General features: G+C 36.6%; 2 protein-coding genes and 2 pseudogenes across 2 annotated transcripts; 2 read left to right on the top strand and 2 right to left on the bottom strand.

Moving 5' to 3' along the window:
• Positions 1–2,463: 2,463 nt before the first annotated feature.
• Positions 2,464–5,766, bottom strand: LOC125584340 (annotated as a pseudogene).
• Positions 5,767–5,892: 126 nt separating this feature from the next.
• LOC106388369 (nitrate regulatory gene2 protein-like) lies at positions 5,893–9,655 on the top strand. Its single transcript, XM_013828417.2, has 4 exons — positions 5,893–7,324; positions 7,410–7,594; positions 7,688–7,911; positions 8,546–9,655. The coding sequence occupies exons 1-4, from the start codon at positions 6,115–6,117 to the stop codon at positions 9,330–9,332; spliced, it is 2,406 nt and encodes an 801-aa protein (XP_013683871.1). The 5' UTR covers positions 5,893–6,114; the 3' UTR covers positions 9,333–9,655.
• A 7,548-nt stretch (positions 9,656–17,203) lies between these two features.
• LOC106385502 (uclacyanin-2-like) lies at positions 17,204–18,326 on the top strand. The gene is made up of 2 exons (XM_048752696.1): positions 17,204–17,479; positions 17,715–18,326. The coding sequence occupies exons 1-2, from the start codon at positions 17,305–17,307 to the stop codon at positions 18,125–18,127; spliced, it is 588 nt and encodes a 195-aa protein (XP_048608653.1). The 5' UTR covers positions 17,204–17,304; the 3' UTR covers positions 18,128–18,326.
• A 783-nt stretch (positions 18,327–19,109) lies between these two features.
• Positions 19,110–22,066, bottom strand: LOC106385503 (annotated as a pseudogene).
• Between the last annotated feature and the right edge of the window lie 1,143 nt (positions 22,067–23,209).

Raw genomic sequence — 23,209 nt, 5'->3', positions numbered from 1 at the left:
AGCAAAAGAGCTCGAAAAGAAAAATCTTTTGGAGAAGATTTCCTAATGGCATTTTTAGTAGAAAATGTTCCAAAAACTTTGGCAGAAGCCATGGCTTCACCAGAAGCTCCATTCTGGAACGAAGCGGTCAGGAGTGAATTTGATTCGATCATGCAAAATTATACTTATTACATAACGGATTTACCACCTGGCTGCAAAGCATTAGGGAATAAATGGATAATGACACGAAAACCTGGTGGAAAATACAAGTCTAGGCTTGTAGTTCAAGGATTCCGACAAAAGGAAGGCCTTGACTATTTTGATACATATTCTCCAGTGACGAGAATAACATCAATAAGACTGATGATAGCAATCGCAGCCTTAAGAGACCTAGAAATCCATCAAATGGATGTAAAAACTGCTTTTCTAAATGGTGATTTAGAAGAGGAAATTTACATGAAACAACCTGAAGGTTTTGTCATTCCCGGACAGGAAGACAAAGTATGTCGACTTGTAAAGTCACTTTATGGGCTTAAACAAGCTCCTAAACAATGGCACGAAAAATTTGACAATACAATGATGTCAAATGGTTTCAAAATAAATGAATGTGACAAATGCATATACTACAAAACTACCAAAAATGCGTATGTTTTGCTATGTCTATATGTAGATGATATGCTCATTATTGGAAGCAATAAAGACATTATCAATCAAACAAAGAACATGCTCAAAGGGACATTTGAGATGAAAGACTTGGGATTAGTAGATGTAATTCTCGGGGTTAAAGTCACAAGAAATTCAAACGGAGTTATCTTAACCCAATCTCATTATGCTCAAACAATATTAGAGAGATTTGAAAATTACTCTAAGAGTACGGCAAAAACTCCGTTAGATCCCCAAATGCACTTGACAAAGAATTCAGGTGAAGCGATTTCACAAAACGAGTATGCACGTGTGATTGGAAGTCTCATGTACTTGACCAATTGTACTAGACCAGATCTAGCGCATGCAGTAAACGTACTTAGTCGATATACAAGTAATCCAGGTCATACACACTGGAAAGCTATAACGAGGGTACTCAATTACTTGCGCTACACCAAAAATTTTGGGCTTCACTATGGTAAAGAACCAGCAGTTTTAGAAGGATACAGTGATGCTAACTGGATATCAGATTCCAAAAACTCAAAATCCACGAGCGGATATGTCTTTACACTAGGAGGAGCAGCAATATCATGGAAATCTACCAAACAAACAGTGTTAGCCAGATCTACCATGGAATCTGAGTTCATAGCCTTAGACAAAGCAGCAGAAGAAGCTGAATGGCTTAGAAATTTTTTGGAAGATATTCCTATGTGGGAGAAACCTGTGCCAGCCATACGCATACATTGTGATAGTCAATCAGCAATAGCTCGGGCTCAAAATAATCTCTACAATGGTAAATCTCGTCACATCAGAAGACGACATAAAACCATTAGACAACTTATCTCAACTGGTGTAATCACAATAGACTACATCAAATCGGCTGACAACCTAGCGGATCCATTTACTAAAGGTTTGCCACGAGATGTTGTTGCTAAATCATCAAAAGGAATGGGTTTAAAGCCTATAACGAATGAGGATGCTTGATTGCAACCCTACCTATCATGACTGGAGATCCCAAGACGTAGGTTCAAAGGGAAAACAAAATCAAGCAGAATCTAACCAAAGCACTTGAGACAAAGTAGTCTCTTCCCAGCTCCTAAGATGATAAAAGTGCTAACAAATGTGTGAAGGATAAGCATAAGCTTTTAATGATTCCATAGCTTCTAAGCGGGGTATTACTCAATACTTTTCATGGTCAATCACCTAATGAGTGTGAAATGGGGCCGTTTCTAGGAGAATGAATGCAAGGCTATATTCTCTAAGTTCACTCATGAAAACCAGGAATAGTTCAGGGCCACAATGAACACAATAGAGAACTAAGTTCTACGAGAAAATGAAGCTGCGTTATGCATGTTGTCTCGGTTTACATAAAACACCGGTTGGTTCAAGACATCATGTTCACCTTCTGGTAAAGTAAATCCGACAGATATTAACTATGAGTGGTTCAAGGCTTAAAAATGCCACCAACTCAAACACAGTGAATTTTCACAAACACTCTCGATAAGTCTGTCTAGTCTAATCATGATTAGAATAAGTATAGTTTTTTTCTTTAGAGTCTATCGAGTCTGCATTTAGTCTGCATATGTATTCGTTTTTTTATATATTCGTCTATTTCCTTAACTTCGCTTTTATTATATCGTTTACATCGGTCCGGTTTTCCGGCTTCTACAATATATGAGGCATGTGTTTCTCTTATCTCATTTTACGTTTGTCTGTAATCACAGGTCCAAAGGAGTGGTAAGGTGGTGTTTTGTCTGTCTTCTTCTTCATCCCTTTTTGCTCTGTTCATTTCTTGTGACATACATACACTTATATCATTAAAAAGTATAGGACTTTTTGAGAGATTCTGCAACGTTTTCACACACTGTAACAAGCTCTGATCAAGGCAAGATATATGGTTTTCCTTTCCAAACATTGTTAGAGAAGAGGAAAAGTGATTCCCGAAACCTCGAGGACCTCTCTTTACAAGTATACTGAGATGCACAAACAAACGTGTCTCAAAACTGATAAGAAACACTTCACTTGACTCCTTCATAGGATACTGTTCGACTCAAAAGGCATGTTTGTAATCATATCTTCTGCTTCTTTTAGTTCTCATGTCCTGCCTAGTAGATCAACCATACAGCCATAATGCTCAATCTTAGCAATCAGACCAAACTCTTCATGTGGATCCATTTTCTTCCTTCCTCCACTAATCCCCCATGGTTACAAGCTGAGAGAACAGCTAGCATCGTGACCTCATCTGGCTTTACTTCTCTCACCATTGTCAAGAACAGATCCAAAGCTACACGTGCGTTCCCATTCAAAGCATACCCATTTATCAAAGCGCTCCAAGACGCTACTTCTTTCTCTCTCATCTCATCGAACATTCTTCTCGCCTCCTCTACCTCCCCGCATTTCGTGTACATGTCGAGAACGCCTGTGCAAACCTTCACCTTCTTATCCAGCTTCCTCCTCTGCACAAAACGGTGACACCATTCACCGAGGACGAGAGCGCCAGTGTCAGAAATAGCTGGTAGCAAACTCAGAATAGCCACGTCGTCAGGATCCAGCGACGTGGTAGCCTGCATTTCTTGAAACAATCTTATAGCTTCTTGAGTTTGTTTGTTCTGACAGTATCCACTCATCATTGTGTTCGAAGAGACAAAGTTCCTTTCCGGCATAGCATCAAACAACTCCCTAGCGGAATCTACCTCTTTGTTGTTGCAGTAACCATGGATCATAGTGGTCCAAGTGATCACAGTTATGTTACTCATCTCATCAAACAATCTTCTAGCAGAGGTCATGTCACCAGATTTAACACAACCATCCATCATCGCCTTGTATATCACAATGTTCTTAGCTTCAAGCATCTCATCAGAGAGCTTGCTCGCTACTTCCACCTCCCCACACCTAGCGTACTAGCAAATTAGAGCTGTCCAAGAAACCTCACTTCTTCGAGGCATTTCCTCGAAAACATTCGTTACGAATCTCATCTTCCCAAACTTAGCGTACATATATCTGCGCAAAACCCATATCTCCAAATTTGGCTATGCAACTGTAGACCTTGGTCAACAACACACATACTCAAAGTGCAGGCCTTTGTCAGTGTCGTGAAAGTAAAGTTGTCGGAAACACGTGTCCTTCTTAAGATCTCTGTATAGAGAAAAAGAGTGAGGATAGTGGCGAGTTTCGAGATAGGCCTTGATCATGGAGTTAGAGAGGAAACTGTCTTTCTCTCTGAGGTCTTTCGTCGAACAACTTACGTGCGTGGCTAATCCCAACAGCTGACGCGGAAACAGATAATAGTTTCGTGAAGATTTGAACGTTGGTCTCTATGGCGTGAAGGAGCATGCAAGCATGGATCTGAAGAAGAGAGAATTTGCTTTGACGGTGGCTTTGTTGGAGAAGGTTAAGGCGTTTTCTCTCGAGCGGAAGCCATGGAAGCAGTTAAGTTTCTCGCTCGTGAAGCTGATGCTTCGTCTTCTTCTTATTACTACTACGAGCTCAGTGCTCTGTAAATCTCCATCCTCATAAGACTTTACTGGATAACCGTCTTTTTAAAATTCTGTTAAACTTCACCAGCTGTATTAATGGGCCGATTAATGGGCTTCATGAAATAAAGAGATTGCAAAATCAGAATACGAATAAGCCGATTTATCTATCAATAATCCACCATCGGAGTAAAACTGATCCATCGTGATATAAATCTTAAAGAGTTTACAATTCGTAGACGAACCAACAAAAACGTGATTCTCAAGGTTTAGGGTTTTTGGCACCACATCCTAGTAGCCCAAGGAAGAATCTAAACGAACCATTGATTAAAGAAAGCCATTCTTAGGCCCATCTGATAGACCAATTTGTAGTATACAAGAGGAAAGACAACAGTCAACACACCACATGGCTGCTCGGGAGAGGAAAGGGACACACCATAAAGACTGAATATAATCTATTAAAAATTTATGATTTATTTTTTACAACTATGTTTAGAATTGATTCCTTTCAACAGAAAACTTGATTAAAAAGTAGAATAGAATCCATTAATCTATAAATCACCAAACAAACAAAAATTCATTAATATACAAATCAAGATGGCATATTGTAGAACATTTACCATATTCTATAACTATAAAACAAACCGGCATAAAACTCGGATGCATCAAGCATCCAAAGCACAATGTATAAAGTACACTATATATGAAGCTCTCAAATCTAAACAACTAGGAATATTCGGAATCAGAAGATTACAACAAACAAAAAGATAATACAAAAGTTATGTGTTCTTTCAAAGGGAAAAATAAAACTGTTTGGTCACTTTCACAAAGTGTTGACGTCTCCACCCAAAACAATACCCATCAAGTTATCAACACTTTAATTTTCTTGATTGATCAATCAACTCTTATGCATCTTCTTTTACAGGTATCTTTATCCTGATTCATGGTAAATTCTATATTGTTGTTGATCTAATAACTGTATACAAACATGAATTAGTGTAATAATATAAAGATAACATTTATGAAAGCAATCAAGCATCTAACAAACAGAGAAGAAGAATTAGATGCCCATCCCTGGGGGGCTTTTTAGCTTTAGAAAAAACGAGAGAAAACTGTTTCTACGAATACCAAAAAGTTGAGCCTCACGTTGTTAACTTTCCACCTTATTGCTGATGGAGCCTCTTCGAACAAAGGTCGAAAGAAAAGGGAAATGCATGTGGCTTTTTGTTCTCTTTCTTCCTTTTTCTTTCTTTTGGTGTGAACAGAAAAGACTCTTTACCGTTTGTAACCTCCTAGAGTAAACACCCTGCCGTTTTAGCCAAGGATTAATGATTCCCTAAAATCTCAAAACATTTCCTAAATAATATACTACTATTCTCTGACTAATAGCCCAACTTTTTTCTTTCCAATTATAATCCACTATCTACCCAAAAACCACGATAAAGCGACACAAAGCATCATATGCCATTAACTAAATCATCAACCGACACGCTAATTTCATTTAAATAACTAACAGAAACTACAATTATCAAATTTTATATGTAAAATAATTTGAAAATCGAAATAATCTGAAGCATAAAAAATGAATATTTTTCACAGATAAATATTCAAAATTTTTAACAAAAGCAAAGAGAGAAAAAAAAATAGAGTAAATATGTGAATACATAGTTTTAATTATTGATAACTAAGCAACGATTAATAATTGGGTGGAAAATAACAAAGTAAGACTTAGTCCAGGTAAATGACAGTCACTGATTCATTATCAGTACTCAGTGGAGAAAAAGAGGAAATGTATATAAAGTTTTTCTTTATTCATCTTTATTAATTAAAAAGAGTAGACAACAAATAGAGGAAAGGTACAGTCCAAAATCCGATCAAGTGGAAAAAGAAACAGCTAAGAAGAACTTTCTCTCCCCCTCCCAACATTTATTTTCCGTGATTCTCTCTATCCAAAATGGCACACCATTGGCCGTGACTTCACGCGCCGCCCCGTTTAAGAATCCAAAGCCAAACAAACATCATGGGCTGCGCAGCGTCCAAGCTCGACAACGAAGACACCGTTCGCCGGTGCAAAGATCGCCGCCGTCTAATGACGGAATCAGTTCGCGCACGTCACCAGCTCGCCGCGGCTCACGCCGATTACTGCAGATCGCTCCGCCTCACTGGATCTGCTCTCTCCTCTTTCGCCGCCGGCGAGCCTCTCGCCGTATCGGATCAGACTCCCGCCGTGTTTCTCCACACTCCGAGTGAACACTCGTCCTCCAATTTTATACCTCCACGTGTCCCTCCGTCGCCTTCCGTCTACACTCCCCCGCCGCGGGCTCCTTCCGTTGCAAGCTCCAACACCAAGCTGCCTCCGATCGTCACGGCTCCACCCTCTAATCGGAGACGGAAGCAGCAGCAGCAGCCGAAGCTGCCTCATATACTCTCGAGCCCTTCGTCAAGCGAGAGATCTAACTTCATGCCGTCGAGTTTCTACCCTAGGGCTTACCAGAACTCGACTTACTCCGCCACGCCTTCTCAAGCCTCCTCGGTCTGGAACTGGGAGAACTTCTACCCTCCGTCCCCTCCCGATTCCGAGTTCTTTAACCGGAAATCTCAAGAGAGGCAGCAACATAACCGGTTTAGCGATCAAGAGAGGCAACACGACTTACATAACCGGTTTAGCGATACGGAAACCGAGAGATCTGAGCATGATTTCTTCGATTCGAGGAAGGAGAAGCAGTTTGATACGGAGACAGAGAGATCAGCCCACTCGAGGAACCAGAAGAAGCAGTTTGAGAGCTTGGAGGAAGCAGAGAGAGAGGAAGTGCAGTGTAGCGAATGGGAGGATCACGATCATTACAGCATCACTAGCTCATCGGACGCCGCCCATGAGGAGGAGGAGGAGGAGGAGGAGGATGATAGAGATTCAATCTCCGAAGTTGGAACGCGTTCTGACTTCGGATCTTCTGTGAAGACTAGTTCGATGAGACGGCAGCACGCACCAATGGCGCAGGAGTATAGCGGTGGACAAGACAAGTACGGGAAAGGAGACGACGCGGCTACGAGTTACAGCGGGAGAGGAGATGTCTCTGACATGAAGATGGTGGTGAGACACAGAGATTTGAAGGAGATTGTGGATGCCATCAAGGAGAACTTCGACAAGGCGGCTGAGGCCGGAGAACAAGTCTCTCAGATGCTCAATATTGGCAAGGCTCAGCTCGACCGCAGTTTCAGCCACTTGAAGAGTAAAGCTTGATACACTTTGAATCAGCCATATATCTAAAAATCATTACTTTGAATCATTTTAATCATATGTTTTGATTTTGACAGAAACGGTGATTCATTCGAGTAGTGTACTGAGCAACCTGAGCTCAACCTGGACCTCTAAGCCGCCATTGGAAGTCAAGTACAGGCTTGACACAACCGCACTTGAACAACCGGGAGGTCCCAAGAGCCTTTGTTCCAGTCTAGACCGCCTCTTGGCATGGGAAAAGAAACTCTATGAGGAAGTCAAGGTCTCTGCTTTTTATCCAAACCAGTTTTATGCCATTTCCCGCAGGTTATGGTTATGTTTTTACTAATTACTGGAGATACGGATGATATTGCAGGCTAGAGAAGGGTTTAAGATTGAACACGAAAAAAAGTTGTCGAAACTTCAAAGTCAAGAGTACAAGGGGGATAATGAGACTAAGCTGGACAAGACAAAGGGGTCTATAACTAGGTTGCAGTCTCTTATAATTGTTACTTCCCAGGCCGTCAGCACAACTTCTACTGCCATTGTCCGCCTTCGAGATACTGATCTTGTCCCGCAGCTCGTTGAACTCTGTCACGGGTAAAATTTCTTTTTTATTATTATTGTGTATATCAATGATTATCCGATATTGAATGCGCTGTTAGTTGCATTGACTTGTCTGTGTCATCATAACTTACTCGTAGACGTACGTATCATCATCATCGTGTGGACTTGCCAAGTGGGTGAACATTTAATGAAAAAATCCTCATGCCTTTTTGAAGCCATTCTTTAGATTTGTAGATTCCCGGTTATGATTGGCTGCTTGTTAGAGTGGGATAAAGACTACTAATTCATATATTGCATTTTGGGTTCTTATAGCTTATCTTGACAACTAATAAGTAAGGCTTAGTTTTAAGATCATGCTTATTGGCTAACATCTAGTTCCGTAGAAATGAAAGATCATCTACCTTTTGGTATTCATCGTGTTTTTTTTTAGAGATTCTAGTGTGAAGCATGGTGGTTTGGAACCTGCATTTAAAGGTCCCCACCCAAGTTCAAGTGTTGTAGTTGTAGTGATGCCAAAGAAAAAAGAAAGATCCAAAAACCTTTTTTTTTGACAAATTCATGTGAAGAGCCTAAGACTATGCTGTTATAATTGCTTTGGTTCCAGCAGATAGGCACTTGCTTTGAACATCAGAGTTACACACTAACCTCTGAAATTATGCTTGTGCAGCTTCATGTACATGTGGAAAGCAATGCATCAGTTCCACGAGATTCAGAACAACATCGTGCAGCAAGTTCAGGGGCTCATTAACAGGTCAGGCAAAGGGGAATCAACATCTGAACTACACCGACAAGCAACACGCGACTTGGAAACAGCCGTGTCTCTATGGCACTCCAGTTTCTGTCGGCTGATTAAATTCCAACGGGAGTTCATACGTTCGGTTCAAGCCTGGTTCAAGCTAACTCTCCTCCCAGTTTGCCACGACGAGAACCCCGGTCACAAAGAGCCGGTAGATGCCTACGCGTTTTGCGATGAGTGGAAGCTTACTCTTGACCGAGTCCCAGACACAGTGGCTTCAGAAGCAATCAAGAGCTTCATCAACGTTGTCCACGTGATATCCGCGAAACAATCAGAGGAGCTAAAGATAAAGAAACGAACCGAATCAGCATCAAAGGAGCTTGAGAAGAAAGCTTCATCGCTTAGGAACATCGAAAGGAAGTACTACCAGTCATACTCCACGGTCGGGTTTGGTCTCCCGGATTCAGGACCAGACAACGGACACGGGCTAGACGCTCGTGACCCCCTCACGGAGAAAAAGTTAGAGCTAGGAGCATGTCAGAGAAGAGTGGAGGAAGAGATGCTGAAACATTCAAAGGCAATAGAAGTGACAAGAGCCATGACTTTGAATAATTTACAGACGGGTTTGCCAGGTGTGTTCCAAGCTTTAACCAGTTTCTCAGCTATGTTCACGGAGTCCTTACAAACGGTATGCACTCGCTCATACTCCATCAAATAGCCCACCACTATATTATTACTATATAGTTTGAAAAGGATACAAATACTATATAGTTAAAGTTTTTGATGAGGTAAAAGGGCTCCAGAGCTAGAAATTTCCTATGGGTATGTCTCTTATTTATTTCGGGATGGTTGTTTGGATAAATGTTTTATTTCTGAAGAGAAAATGTATATATTATGGAGTCTATTTTTAAAACATGTAGGACTTGGCGTTTTGATTTCTATGTATGAAATGTGGTTGTTTTTGTTTGTTCATGTAATTCTCAGCTACATGTTCTAAAGAAATTCCAGGACATGAATAAAGAACGTTCCCTTGCTTTTTCATTAGTCGTGTCGTGTGATATATAAAGTAAGTAATAATCTAGGGCTTGCCTCGAACTGGTCGGTGTTGTAAATGTATCAAAGTGGGTCTATTTTATCATAGGATTCCTGAGAAATAGATACGATCTCTGACAGTTCTGATCATTTCTTCCTTCTTTGTCTGAAGCACATGGTGGTTTCTTCTTGGTAGATTAGGGTTAACAAAAACAATCATGGCTCAATTTGTTATCTAATATTAGGTTAACAAAAACAATCATGGCTCAATTTGTTATCTAATATTAGGTTAACAAAAGCAATTAATACACATGATATAATGTACATTTTGGAGGCAAACTGTCAAATATATATATATAAAGTTGGTTTTTTCTCAACTTATGACATGTGGAATGAGAGGTTTTTTTGACATGTGTTCTCATGTTTTTTTTTGTATTTAAATTTTTCTTTTTTTAAATTATTGCAATTTTCTCTGTCAATTTCTAATTGTGTATTATCTAATCTTTCTCACACTTATTGGTGTCTAAAATTCAAGAAATAAATAAAATAGTATAAATATATTTTAAATATTTAATTTATTCACATCTAAAAATAACAAGACTTTTCATCATTTTATTATTTTTATTAATTTTTCTTATTTCATTTACAAATTATATTTATTTCACTATTAGTATCATAAGATAATCAAATTAAGAATAAGAAACTAGACAACCAACGCATAAACTAAGAAAGCGGGCCAAAGGGAGAATAATAATCGAAAGGCCAAAGCTACCAAAAAACAGGAAAATATATGCCTAAAACACCGGAATCACAACCAGTAGCTAAAAAGTAAGAAACATCTCACAAACTAAACAAGAACATACACGACAACATGCAAGTGAAAAATCACAAAACTCTGGATAAAAGAGACCAAAGCTCCAAGAGACTAACTCCGCACACCTATACCAAGGAAAACATGGAAAGAAATGGGAGAATGGAAGACAACCACCAAAAAATCAGAGACTAAACTTAAGACCAGAAATAACCTTCCAAGCCCACATAGCATACACGAACGAAAACATTATCCAAATCTCGAGTGGCAAACATGGTGAAAGGGAGAGCCACCAGAGATGCGATGAAAGCTGCAAAGAGATGCAAGAATAGAGAAGGAAAGGGAGACGGAGCAAAATCAGAAAACTATGGAGCCGTCCTCGAGCTATGAAAGAGAGCATACAAATCAGAACACCAAAAACTAGATCTTGAAAACCAAAACGATCAGAGACTATTGACGGTAAGCCAACGACGAGGAATACAAAATCAAAGACGAATAAATTCTGACCCAACCAAGGAGATACAGTTCCTAACATCAGCTGAAATCTAAGGAAGAAGAGGAGCAGTCAATATTGACTGGAACAGCCTACAATACCGTGGGAAGCAACCGAACAACTGAAAACTCATAGACCCGATCTGCAACAAATACCATATAATCTCATAGGTGAAGAAGGCAAGGAAGAACAAGAGAAAAATGTGAATCTTTTTCCGGTAATGGTGAGAAGCACTGCACACCAGAAATGTAACGAAATACATAGACGGTGAGGGCTCAAGTTTAAAATATGGGGAGAGGGCAAAAAAACATCTTAAAAATTATAATTTTCAAAAATATGAAAAAAATATAATACAATTTTGACGATGAAACCGTTAATTTTAGAATCAACAAATGCGTAGATGCAAAGTTACTGAAATTCAATATTAGTTTACGTTAGAGACTCATTTGACTACTAACAAGTTCTATACACACAACAACACATTATTCAAAAAAAACAAACGCAAAATATATTAACTTATCACCTACTACATAACACACTAAAAACATCAAATAATGATCTTAACAAATAAAAACGACAACATAATTACATTATCCAAAAAATAATAATGTTCTTAGCAATAATAAAACAATATTCTGCGCGAAGCCCCTTAGTAAAGTATAGTATTGGGATTTAAATAACATAAACATATATATGGGATGAATGAATCGTTTTAGATCATGATATCTTTTGCTTTTGGGACCACCAAAACATGCATGGAAGTGACCTAGCGACCAAAGGAGCTTTCCATCAGATACAAATAAAAAGGAGAGCACTTCCAACCATTAAAAACTAGGTGGGATTCTAAAAAAATAAAAAAAATAAATTTTTTAATTAAATAGCTAAATTTTTTATTTTTTTTAATTCTAAAATGCTAGATACATGATATGTGGAAGGTTAAAGTTTAGAAGTGGTTCTAAAAATATTTGTTTTAGAACCTTTTTTCAGTCTCTCTCCTATTTTTTTTTTTCCTTTTTTAGTGGTGGAATTCTAATTAAAGAACCTCCGATGGAGATGTTCATGAGAACTAAACCCCCTCCACTCCTGGTCTAATAAAAGCCTCTTGAGACGTTACAAATTTTACAATATATATAGCGACACAATAAGACTGAAAATGCTAATTCAGGGATCAAATACAAACTCGGAGGAAAAAATAAAGCTTTAGAAAAACTTAAAGTCTAGAAATTTACCACCAGATTTTGTATTTGCTGATACTGGTGGTGGTGGTCCCATCATTCTCTTGCTATTACTACCGCATCCAACCAGATCAATCGGTCCATACTTCAGGAGGAATACTACACCTTGCTCCCCTCTTTGTCCCTAACCTGTTCTTTGGATTTTTCACCAGTAAAGCCTGAATCAACTCCCGTTCCGCATAGTCGCTGGTGACTCAGGGAACTTCAACTGTTCTCCAACTACATTTTGTATGATTATTTTGTACGAAATATGTTAACCATTTTGTATGAACCATCGAATATGCATGAAAATAGGAGCTCCTGTGATGATGGTGAGCAACATTAACCAGACGCAAGGTCTATGCAATGGTACGAAAATGATGGTCACTCGACTTGGTAAGAGTATTCTGGAAGCTGAGATGATGACCGGTATATAGGTTGGTGATCGGACCTAATAATATTTCCTCGCCCGGTTAGCTACACGATCATCACAGTCCGATCTTAGTATATACTATTCTTCAATATGCAACTGAAACTGAATTATAAAATTTTGTTCAATCTAAACACAACAATAAAAACTCAAATAAAATTATATTCAAAAAAGATTTAAGAAATATATACCATTTCAATCATAAAATCGTATCATGCTAATACAAACTAATTGTTCATCAAACATTACCCAATAAACATATTAGCTACTACAAGCTATTAAACACATTAGCCAATAAGCTAATACAAGGAAACATCAAATATTAACTAAAATAGATACAATATCATTCATCACTTAAAATTCCCTATTAGCCAATAAACACTATTATACAATCCTCCCTCAAATTCAAACCTACATACAAACCATCGAATCATACAAAAAAATAAAAACCAAAATCACAAGTAAAATACCCAGTCCTACGGGCGGGAATATTCTAGTGGGCACGTATAGTAATCCAAACTTGATTATGAGTAGTTTAAATGTTCCTCGACTATTAGGCTCCGATTGGTAAACGCAGTTCTAATAATATAAGCGGTGCGGAATTTAAGTACGGTACGGTGCAACTGCGGTTTGTGCGGTTTGCAGGACAACTGCGGATTTGGTTAAAAAAAATAGTGCAGGTTTGACAAAAGATACGGTTTTTATTAGAAAAAACAATGAAATAAATATATTAACACAATTAGAAATTAATTTGTTTTCTTATTGACAATGCCATAATATTTTCATTTTTATAATTTTAAATATTAAAATTAATCTAAAATAAAAATTTATATATATATATATATATATATCAATATAAATTTAACTACTATTTTTTAAAATATAAATACAAATTAAAATATATTGTAAATAAAGTGTTAAATAACAAATAAAAATCCTATAGAACAAATTTTAAATCCTTATATATATTCATAAAAATATTAAAGCTTTTATATAAAACAAATTATATATCTTGCCGAACAATAATTTTTGCCTATATAAAAACATGAATACAACTTTGTAAAAAAATATTAATTTCTTAATGTTAAATGTACAGTATAAATTGTTGTAGAATATAAACTATTTTCTAAGAATTTTATTTTCATTTTAGGTAATATGATATTATAATTGAATTGTTTTTATTTAAAATTTATAGACTAGGGTTAACATGTTTGAGAGATAAATACATGAAGAACCTATACACAAAAATGCTTATATAGGTGTCTTTAGTTTGCTTAGAAGGATGTACATATAATACGTATAGTTCATTTATAGTTACAATATATTTGCTGTCAAAATAATATAGATACATAAATGTGTGCATTTTTTGAGAAACCACAGCATTTCTATTGCTTTCGCGGAATTCATATTAATATTGTATATCTGTGAGACATCGAAAGTCGTGTGCGTTTTTGTTAACTCTTCTGGAAAACCGCAAGAAAAAAGAAGCAACTATGTGAAATTTGGGATTAAGTAGAAATATCAACATCAGAGCGAGGAGAAAAAAGAAGCGTCGTCGTTACTCTATCTTCTCCTGCCACGGCTTCATGCCGTTGGTTACGGGAGAAGGTAGATACCTTTTATTACTTGTTTTAGTCTTGTTTCTTAGTATAGATGAGTTTAAATCTGGTCGAAAGTTATAGTTTTTGGATTGAAGCGGGGAGACTTGAGATCGGACTTCACAGACTCGATCTCATCAGATCTATGGGTTGTGGTGGTTAGGTTATGGTTACCGGCTGTAGTGAGCTCGATCGTGTCTAGTACTGCATGTTTGGCCTTAGCTGTGGTGTGGAGGCGCGTAGATGGTGCGTGGTGAACCCTTATAGAGTCCAATGGCTAGTCTTAGTTGGATCTGGAGGGAGTCTTTTGAACGGAGGCGCGTGGAAGGCGCAGGGTGAACCGTTTCAGAGTCCAATGGTAAGTCATAGTTGGAGCTGGAGGAATAAGTGGAGAGGAGGCGCTGTTAAAGCGCGTGGTGTGCCCTCTTAAAATCCAATAGCGAGTTTTGGTTGGATTGGGAGGGTTTCAGTGGATCAGAAGACATATGAAAACGCAATCTACAGCGACGGTTATCCTAAAGCTAACGAGCTGGTGTCGAGTTTTCAGGATTGGGTTTGATTCTCATCTAGTGTAGTTATGAACTTTGCTTATGTTAGTTTTGGCTCTGGGGTTGATTATAATTCAACCTCCGGCTTCTGTCTCTGGGATTAGTGTATCCTCTAATCGCCGGTTTGTTGGCAGTTTTTATGTTCTAGATCTTTTGTTTGGAGTGGTAATCTCCATTGTCATGGTCTCTGTAAGTTTGTGTTCTTCAATTAAAATTTCAGATGACGGAAAAAAAAAGAGCAACTATGTGATTGGTGACATTGAAGCGTTTTTCAGTAAAGTTTCGAAATCCGCAGCGGCGAATTAAATGTCTCCATTCATAATCTTAGTCTATTACCAGGTCAGTCTTTTTTTTCACATTACCAGGTCAGTCAACTAAACTTTTTCTGTATATTCTGTTTTTTTTAATTTGTTATTTTCTTTCGTCTCATTCACTGATGTGCATAGCTCAACAAATATTCTGTGAATCTGTCATGGTAACTATTTGGAAAAGAAGACCACGTTTCTAAAGTGATTATTTGCTAGCTTCACAACAACGTAATTCTGTTAATTCTGTTGAAATATACATTGGATTCACCAGATTATAATTTTATAATTTGAAAACTAAAAAATTACAGCAATTTTTTTTATTATTTAAATAGTTAGAATAGTGGAAATCTTTTGTTAGTCTAGTAGTTTTACTAAGAGTTCCAAAAAATATGATTTATCATCAATTATACCAGACTAATAGAAATCGTTTACAAGAGATATTATGTATCATGTATGGTACAAGTAAAACTGTTAAAATGGAATTTCATAAAGCGGTTTAATATGATGCAGATTTGTAAGTTGTAGAGTAGTCTTTTAATATTTTTTCGTAATCTACAATAGTATAAATCAGCTAAAAAATAGTTACGACCATCAAATTCCAACATGACACGCTCTGGACCTCCTCTAGAAGCTCCCTCTCTAACTCAACAACTATTTTTTCATCTCTATAATCAACCTCCCCTTTTTGAACACTACAATGAATCTGCTAAATATGTTTCTCTTTTCTCGGTCTCCTAGTTAACTTTTGTTTTGGTCAGAGAATTGATAGGGATGCATAGTGGTTGTACGATTTGGTTTCGAATATTGTAAAGATTTGTTTCACCTAACACAACACCTATCTTTTATCATTGACAAATATACTAAAATAGCCTTTGGAGCGTGCTAGGCATCTTCCCCCTAATACCCAATTCTCATTAATTTTTAAAAAAAGAGTTAGACCATGATTAACCCCGGTCTTAGCTTCGGTTAAAAAACAGTTTTTAGTTTTTCTTAGTTAAAAACTAAGAAAAACTAAGAACCGTCTCTTAAATAAAAGATATAAAAAAATATTTTTTAGCCGAAAAGCATAAAAGAAAAACAAAAAAAAATAAAAAAAATATCAAATCATGAGTTAAGAACTCCGGCTAAGAGATCTGAGTTAATCATGCATTTTGGAAGTCATTTTGAATATTTGTTTTCTTTTCTTCTGTATAACTTCTGACCCGGTTGGACCCAAGAAGTTGAAAATATAAAATCTGACACAATGGCTTCAAACAAACCTTCCAATAATACAATGATCAGATTCAGTACACAAATGCTTTCATATCTTTTTATATGATTAAAAGAATAATCTTTTAGGAGTTTCATTGATAGTCTTCGTTCAACGTAGAAGACCGTGTAAAGAAAGTCTTTGTTAGACGTACAAACTCCACTCACACAAACAAAACCCCATCAAACATAAGTAGAAGATATACCATTGGCTATTGGCAACTAGACCAAAAATATATGAACTAAAAATAATTTTATATGAATTCATACACTTTAAACAGTTTGTATGAAATAGAAAAGAACTTGTTGTGATAAAATTAGAATGTTTCTTTAGGAAATTTCTCCAGAGAAAATATAGCTTAAACTTCATATATCATGTTTGTAAGGCACTATGTAAAACTCTCGTAAGCTGACATTTTGATTAAGTTTTAGGGAAAATCATGGCATCTGCAGATACTACAACATTAACTAATTAAGAAATTCAATAGTTTTATTTTGTCAACCAATAAATACTACAATATTCATGTGATAAACATTAGTATTTGCGTTTTACATAGAAGCATATTAACGAACCCATGTTCTCAACACACTTTTAGGTAGAAAACATAAGAAACCAAATAAGAAGAAGCCACTCGTTAGGTTGATGTGTACATATAATTTACATCCAAGAAAGCCACGGATGAAGCCTCAGTTCAAAAAAAGAAAGAAAGCCACGGAACAATTCAATTAGTTATCCATTCCTTAATCTTTTAGTTTTGAATATATAAGAACAAATAGTTGGTAAGCATTAAGACAATGCCTTACCAAACAAAGAAATGAATAAAAATAAAACGGAAATGAAAAAGAGAGGATGAAGTTGTTGAATGATTTGGCAAGGGCGGCGACTTTTCACACAGTTCCATTTACTTAATTCCCATAGTCCTCACATATCTCTTTGTTATATAATAGCCACCATAACCAATTCTTCTCATCACAATCTTTTCAATTATATCTCTCTTCTTAACAAATATGGCAATTAATGGTTTGTCAAAGATGGCTGCAACCGCTCTTCTCCTAGTCCTGGCCATTGTCCCAGCCGCGCTCGCTGTGACGTACACGGTGGGAGACGCTTCTCAATGGGATAGTGGTGTGGACTACACGACTTGGGTTAAAGGAAAGACTTTCAGAGTTGGTGATACTCTAGGTACGTTATTATTCAGTCCTGTTGAAATTTATATTTAGGCACAAACTCAAAGTTTTGTAACTATAAGTATTAAGTTCTAGTTACAATCATGATCCTTAGTTACAATCTTTTGCCAATAGGTTGGTTCCAGCTTACACTTCCAAACAGAGATAACTTCTTACGCAAGGAAACTATCTACTTTTTGTTTTTTTTAATGTTCCTTAACGTTTTACTTGGATGTTGGTTTTAAAAACAGAGTTCAAGTATGGTCCTACACACTCAGTGAACGAAGTGAACAAAGCCGGTTACGACAGCTGTGGAGGCACACCAATCGATACTCATTCTGGTGGAGACACCACGATTGATCTCGAAAAAGTAGGAACACAGTACTTCATCTGCCCTACACCTGGTCACTGTGCAAATGGCATGAAGCTAGCCGTTACGGTCGTAGCCGCCTCTTCCGGAACTCCAGCAGCCCCCACGCCGCCGTCTACAACTCCCGGAACTCCTTCCACACCGGGATCACCGCCGGCTGCCGGAACTCCAGGTACACCGGCTTCAGGGTCAACTTCTCCTCCTCCACCGAAGGCAAGTGGTGCATCTAAGGGAGTGATGAGTTACGTTTTGGTCGGAGTCTCGATGGTGTTGGGTTATGGTTTGTGGATGTGAATGGTTTAGAGAGCCAGGGTGGAGTCAGTGCTTTGCTTTTGATCTACTTTGTTTTGGTTGTAACTCTGTAAGAGAATTTGAGTGTGTTTCCCACGTCATCATCTCTTATGATTAGGGTTTTATTATTTGGCGTTATCAGTTTATCATTATCACATTCACTTCTTTTTTATTGTTATAATAAAATTATTATTAATTTCCATTTCCTTTTTCTACCGTGTGGAACCATTTCATCATTCGTTATCATATGTCTTCTCCATATATATTATCAACTTAAGGGTTTTGGACTCACATGGACAGCTCTTCTCCACCAATCACCATGCCCCGCCCTCGTGTTCAATTATAGTTTATAAATGTTACTTTGTCAATATGAAACGCGTAATAGCTGAATCAACAACTATGACTAACGATTAATTCCTAAAAGAAATGATTACTTAACAATGTTTATTCTAGTGGTGGTTGTTAATGGTATATAAGATCACATTAAGCAATGCAATTTTAGCGTAGTTAGTATTCTCGATTAGCTTATTCTTCTTTTTTTTAATAAAGAGTTTTCAAATTAAAATACAAGGAAAAGTAATATATCTACTTTGAGATCACATGTTTTGAGAAAGTTGTCAAGTAACACACGAAGCCGAGTCAGGGTCAACCAGACTGCCATCAAGTGATGCTAGAGGACTAATGAGCTATTTGGTGGTCGAGATCTTGCTGGTGCTGGTGTTATTTTGCTAATGAGTTTCTTTTCATGGTTGGCTCTGAAATTTTTGGGACTAAAAACAATATCATAAGAAAATTAACAATTTTTAATTATTGGAATACCTATTTCTTCTATGTATATTATCAACTCATAAAAAAATTGGAGACACGAGACTGATATTTCACTTTATTATTCCCAGAACCGACTATGATTAATTTAGCATTTACCCTAACATTTATTTATGCAAATGGAACCATCATCATGATCATCAATAAGACAATCTGTTAATTTGTCTAATATATAATATTTTATTATTTTGCCTTTTCTTCCGATTATGAGTGCATCACATGTTATCTCTATAAGTAATCCAATGGGTAAAAGCTTTTACACAAACAGATGAAGTGGTAGCCGCCACCATAAGAATCTTCCTTTTTACGGAGGAGACTGCTTTTGGCTTTGGAGATAAAACCAAATGTTTTTACCACCACACGCTGACAACATCACCCAATCGTCTTCCATCAATTAAAACACTACACACAGTTACTAAAAAACTCAAACGTTGTTAGAAAACGAACCCCATTCTTTTCCTAACTACACACTCCTTTTAACCACAACCAATTTGAGATTCATCCTAACCCCACACACTATTGAGAGAGAAGAGCGTAGGAGGGCAAGTCTTCAAGATGCGTTATATCTTCCAGCATCAGGTCTCTCTCCAGCTGTCTCCTTGTTGATTTCATCACCGTCTGTGTCATCCATATACAATGTTACCAATTCAGTTACCAAAAAACACTATCTATCTCTGTTGCAAACACAACGTATGGATATGTTTTAGAGTACTTACGTTGAATTCCATGTATGTGCATTGAAAGCCACTGCTGATCCATTAGCTTGAATGCAATGCAATAAAGAATGTCAAAGGCTGATTCGTTCTCTGCTTACATCCACACAAACTTATCTGAATCAGTGTCAAAATCCAATCAAAGCACCATATGTGCAAACTATATATTGTTATGGCGAAAAGCAAAAAGCACTGTATGAGGGGCAACGGAACAGCATTATGTCAGAGCTTACCAGAAAGGAACTTCAGAAAAGTTACTGTTCGAGGTTTCACTGTGAAAAGTTTCAAAGACAATATTGTTAGTAAACCCCTAATTGTCTCAATAAGGTACTCATGCAAATAGTGTCTGTTACAGTCACGGTGGGTAAGTAGATTCTTGTGGCCATATACCTGCTTCAAGGTCAAGCATCTGAATGAGCATGAATGTTAAATTGATACCAGCAACAGCAAAAGGATATTCCCATACGGACCTTTCCCCAACCTGCTTCCTCAAAAGGTCCTGGAAAGATTTCTGCAGCATATGGACATGCGGCGTTACAAAACGAGGTGAATAAACTGTGAAACAACTACAAGCTCATTATATGGAGCGAGCAAATGTTATATTTGATGGCACATGAATACATATAAATATATAATACTGTGATGGAAAGTGAAAATTATTAGGGAAAATAATTCGATTCTTCTCTGAAACGTCTGCAAAGGTAGCATATGGGGTATTACCTGAAAGTTTCTAGCGAAGTACAGCAAGTTTTCAAGAGAAATGAAACCACCACCCCTGAAAGACACTGCACCGTAAGTCAAAGAGGATGAAAGCAGCAAAATATAAATATCAATAAAAAAATGGCGAGGAAAGTCAGCCTTGAACCTAAAATCTGTTGACGGATCTTTGCCCTGCCAACCCATCTCTTTCCACTGCTCAGATATCAACCCATGAACCTCTTATTCAGGGAAGGAAAGATTCCTCAGAGCTTCCTAAGAGCAAAAGAAGTAATTATAAAAGCTGTTACATATGGACTTATGATGCAATCATGCATTTGGCGCCAAAAGCAATCGCTTTTTAAAACTAGAGTATTCTACCATCTCCAATTTAATGGATCAAGTCCACTGTCTTTAAATGAAAAAATAACCCTGACGTGAAATGTGTACCTGATGCAGAGGTATGGTGGTGTCATAAGCTACATCAATACGGTTCTGCAAGCATTCCTCCTGCAAGTTCCAACAACAGTGTAGAAGTTATTAGCAACCTTGACGCACTTACATGAGATGAGTACGTAGTACTAACTCTGCAAACATCTTTTAGCTGTTTCTCACAGATTTTAAGTGAAAGCAAGCTCCTCTATATCTCCAAAACTCCGATAAAAACATCAGCAAACTCTACAAAACTATGTCAAATTACTAAAATTCAATTAACTAACACTAATCTCTATAAGCGCATTAGACGAAAGATAAGGCATCTAATCATACTATCATAGCAAATAATCCAGAAACCAGTGTAAGAGAGTGAGAAGATGAAGTGTAAACGGTTCCGCGTTCGAGACCCTGAGAAATCCGCCTGACGGCTACGAACGAGCCTTCTCTATCATCCATCCATCTCCTCAACACTCCTTCCGATTTTACCTCACAATCTCTCCATCATCCCGCCACAATCAATTCTCACTGAGCGAACTTCAACAAATAGAAACAAGAGAGTTCAATCACCTGTCCACTACTGAGTGCCGCCGGCGATTGAGAGATGATCCGACGGTGTAATCAAGCTAATATATTCCGAATAAATTTTTGTCGTTAATCAAAAAAATAAAATATACAAGCGGCTCGCGGGAGTTAGGTTGGTGGACCCCGCGCGTGTACTCCAGTCTCCATTAGCTTAGTCACAAGTCATACCGAATTAACAAGCGGCTCGCGCGAGTTAGGTCTTGGGGCATTACAGCATCTCCAATGTATTACTCCATTTTCTACTCCAAAATGGAGTAACTCCAAAATAAAGTTAAGTTTTACTCCAATGTATTACTTCATTTTTCACTCTAAAATAGAATATTTCTAATATTTTATATTTTATATTTATTTAAAAATTAATAATATCACTTTTCATTTATACTATTTGCAAAACAGTCCATTTTCAGATTGTAATAATTATATTAAATACAATATTAACCACAATTAATTTTTTATTATATAAATACTCGACAAGGTTTATAAAGAAAACATTTATTACATTAAAAATTACATTACATAGCTTAAACACAATAATACATCAACTTAAATTATTCATTAGAATTAGTATAATTTTCCCACAAATGATCAACTAATGCATTTCGAAGTAAAAATTGAGCTTCTTTATCTTTGATTTTTCTGAAACGGGAAAGAAACTCTTGGAATCTCGCATTATTATTTCCTACATTAGAATTAGTATGTTATTTCTTTTGTATGGTGCTTATCTTTAATTTTTTATATGTATGATATGTTATGCTTTATATTATATATATTTTGTTGCATAAAATAGTTCATTAAATGCCTATATATATAATTAAGAAATGTTAACAATAAATTTTATAATATATATAGTAAAATAATATTAATATACTTATTTATAACAATTTTACTGAAAATGAAAATATTTAAAGGTGGAGGACCATTTTATAAATAAAAAAGTTCAACTCCATTTTGGAGTAATGAGTTGGTTTACTCCATATTTGGAGTAATCATGTCTATTACTCCATTTTGGAGTGGGGTTGGAGATGATTTTACTGCAAAACGGAGTTTGGAGTGGGTTTTGGAGTAGGGTTGGAGATGCTCTTAGAGCACCATTATCGCCAAAATTGGTTTGGGTTTCTTAAAAAAAAATTTTCTTTTGTTTTGTATGATTTAAAAAAAAAAACACTAATAGCGGACCACCATGTATCAGTGGGGTCCACAACAGTACAAGAAACATACCAAAAGCGACTCTTATCTCGCGACTTCTGCAACCGGTTAATAAAATCTGCGGGACCCATCTCTTAAGAACCTTATTAATATACGGCGATAATCATGACCTTAGTTATTCATGGTTAATAAATTTTGAGCTCATACTCAAACGTCAACAACTTTCTTTTTATTTTGAAAATTGAAAAAATTGACAAAACTGAACAAAAATTTAGTATGGTTGTTTTTTTGTATATTTTTTAAAAATGAAATAAATAGTTTTATGAATTAAAAAAATTGTAAAAAATGGAAATAATTAATAAAACATTTATATACATAAACTGGTATTTTTTTGTTGAAAAACTTGATAAATTAAATTTTAAAATTATATTATACTAAAAGTAGAATTCATCTTCTACTAAAAGTAGAATTCATATTCTACGAAAAATGAGTTAGTAGAAAGTGAATTCTAGATTAAACAAGTTCATCTACTTTCTTTAGAAAGAATAATCTATTTTTACTTAAAATTATAAATAGGAGAAATGTGAATTCTACTAATTGTAAAGATAGCTACTTTTCTGTCGAATGCAACTTCTACTTTTATTATGTATTCTAAAACTCCCGAAATGTGAAATATAGACATTACTCT

This window comes from Brassica napus, chromosome C3 (assembly GCF_020379485.1).
Source record: "Brassica napus cultivar Da-Ae chromosome C3, Da-Ae, whole genome shotgun sequence".
NCBI classification, from domain to species: domain Eukaryota; kingdom Viridiplantae; phylum Streptophyta; class Magnoliopsida; order Brassicales; family Brassicaceae; genus Brassica; species Brassica napus.
The sequence above is the reverse complement of the archived record's forward strand: the minus strand, read 5'-3'. Positions and strand labels throughout refer to the sequence as shown.

Coding starts and splice junctions, on each gene's coding strand:
- LOC106388369 (XM_013828417.2), top strand. CDS start 6,115: ATGGGCTGCGCAGCGTCCAAGCTCGACAACGAAGACACCGTTCGCCGG. Junction 7,595..7,687: donor AACTCTATGAGGAAGTCAAG/GTCTCTGCTTTT, acceptor ATGATATTGCAG/GCTAGAGAAGGGTTTAAGAT. Junction 7,912..8,545: donor CTCGTTGAACTCTGTCACGG/GTAAAATTTCTT, acceptor ATGCTTGTGCAG/CTTCATGTACATGTGGAAAG.
- LOC106385502 (XM_048752696.1), top strand. CDS start 17,305: ATGGCAATTAATGGTTTGTCAAAGATGGCTGCAACCGCTCTTCTCCTA. Junction 17,480..17,714: donor CAGAGTTGGTGATACTCTAG/GTACGTTATTAT, acceptor TTTTAAAAACAG/AGTTCAAGTATGGTCCTACA.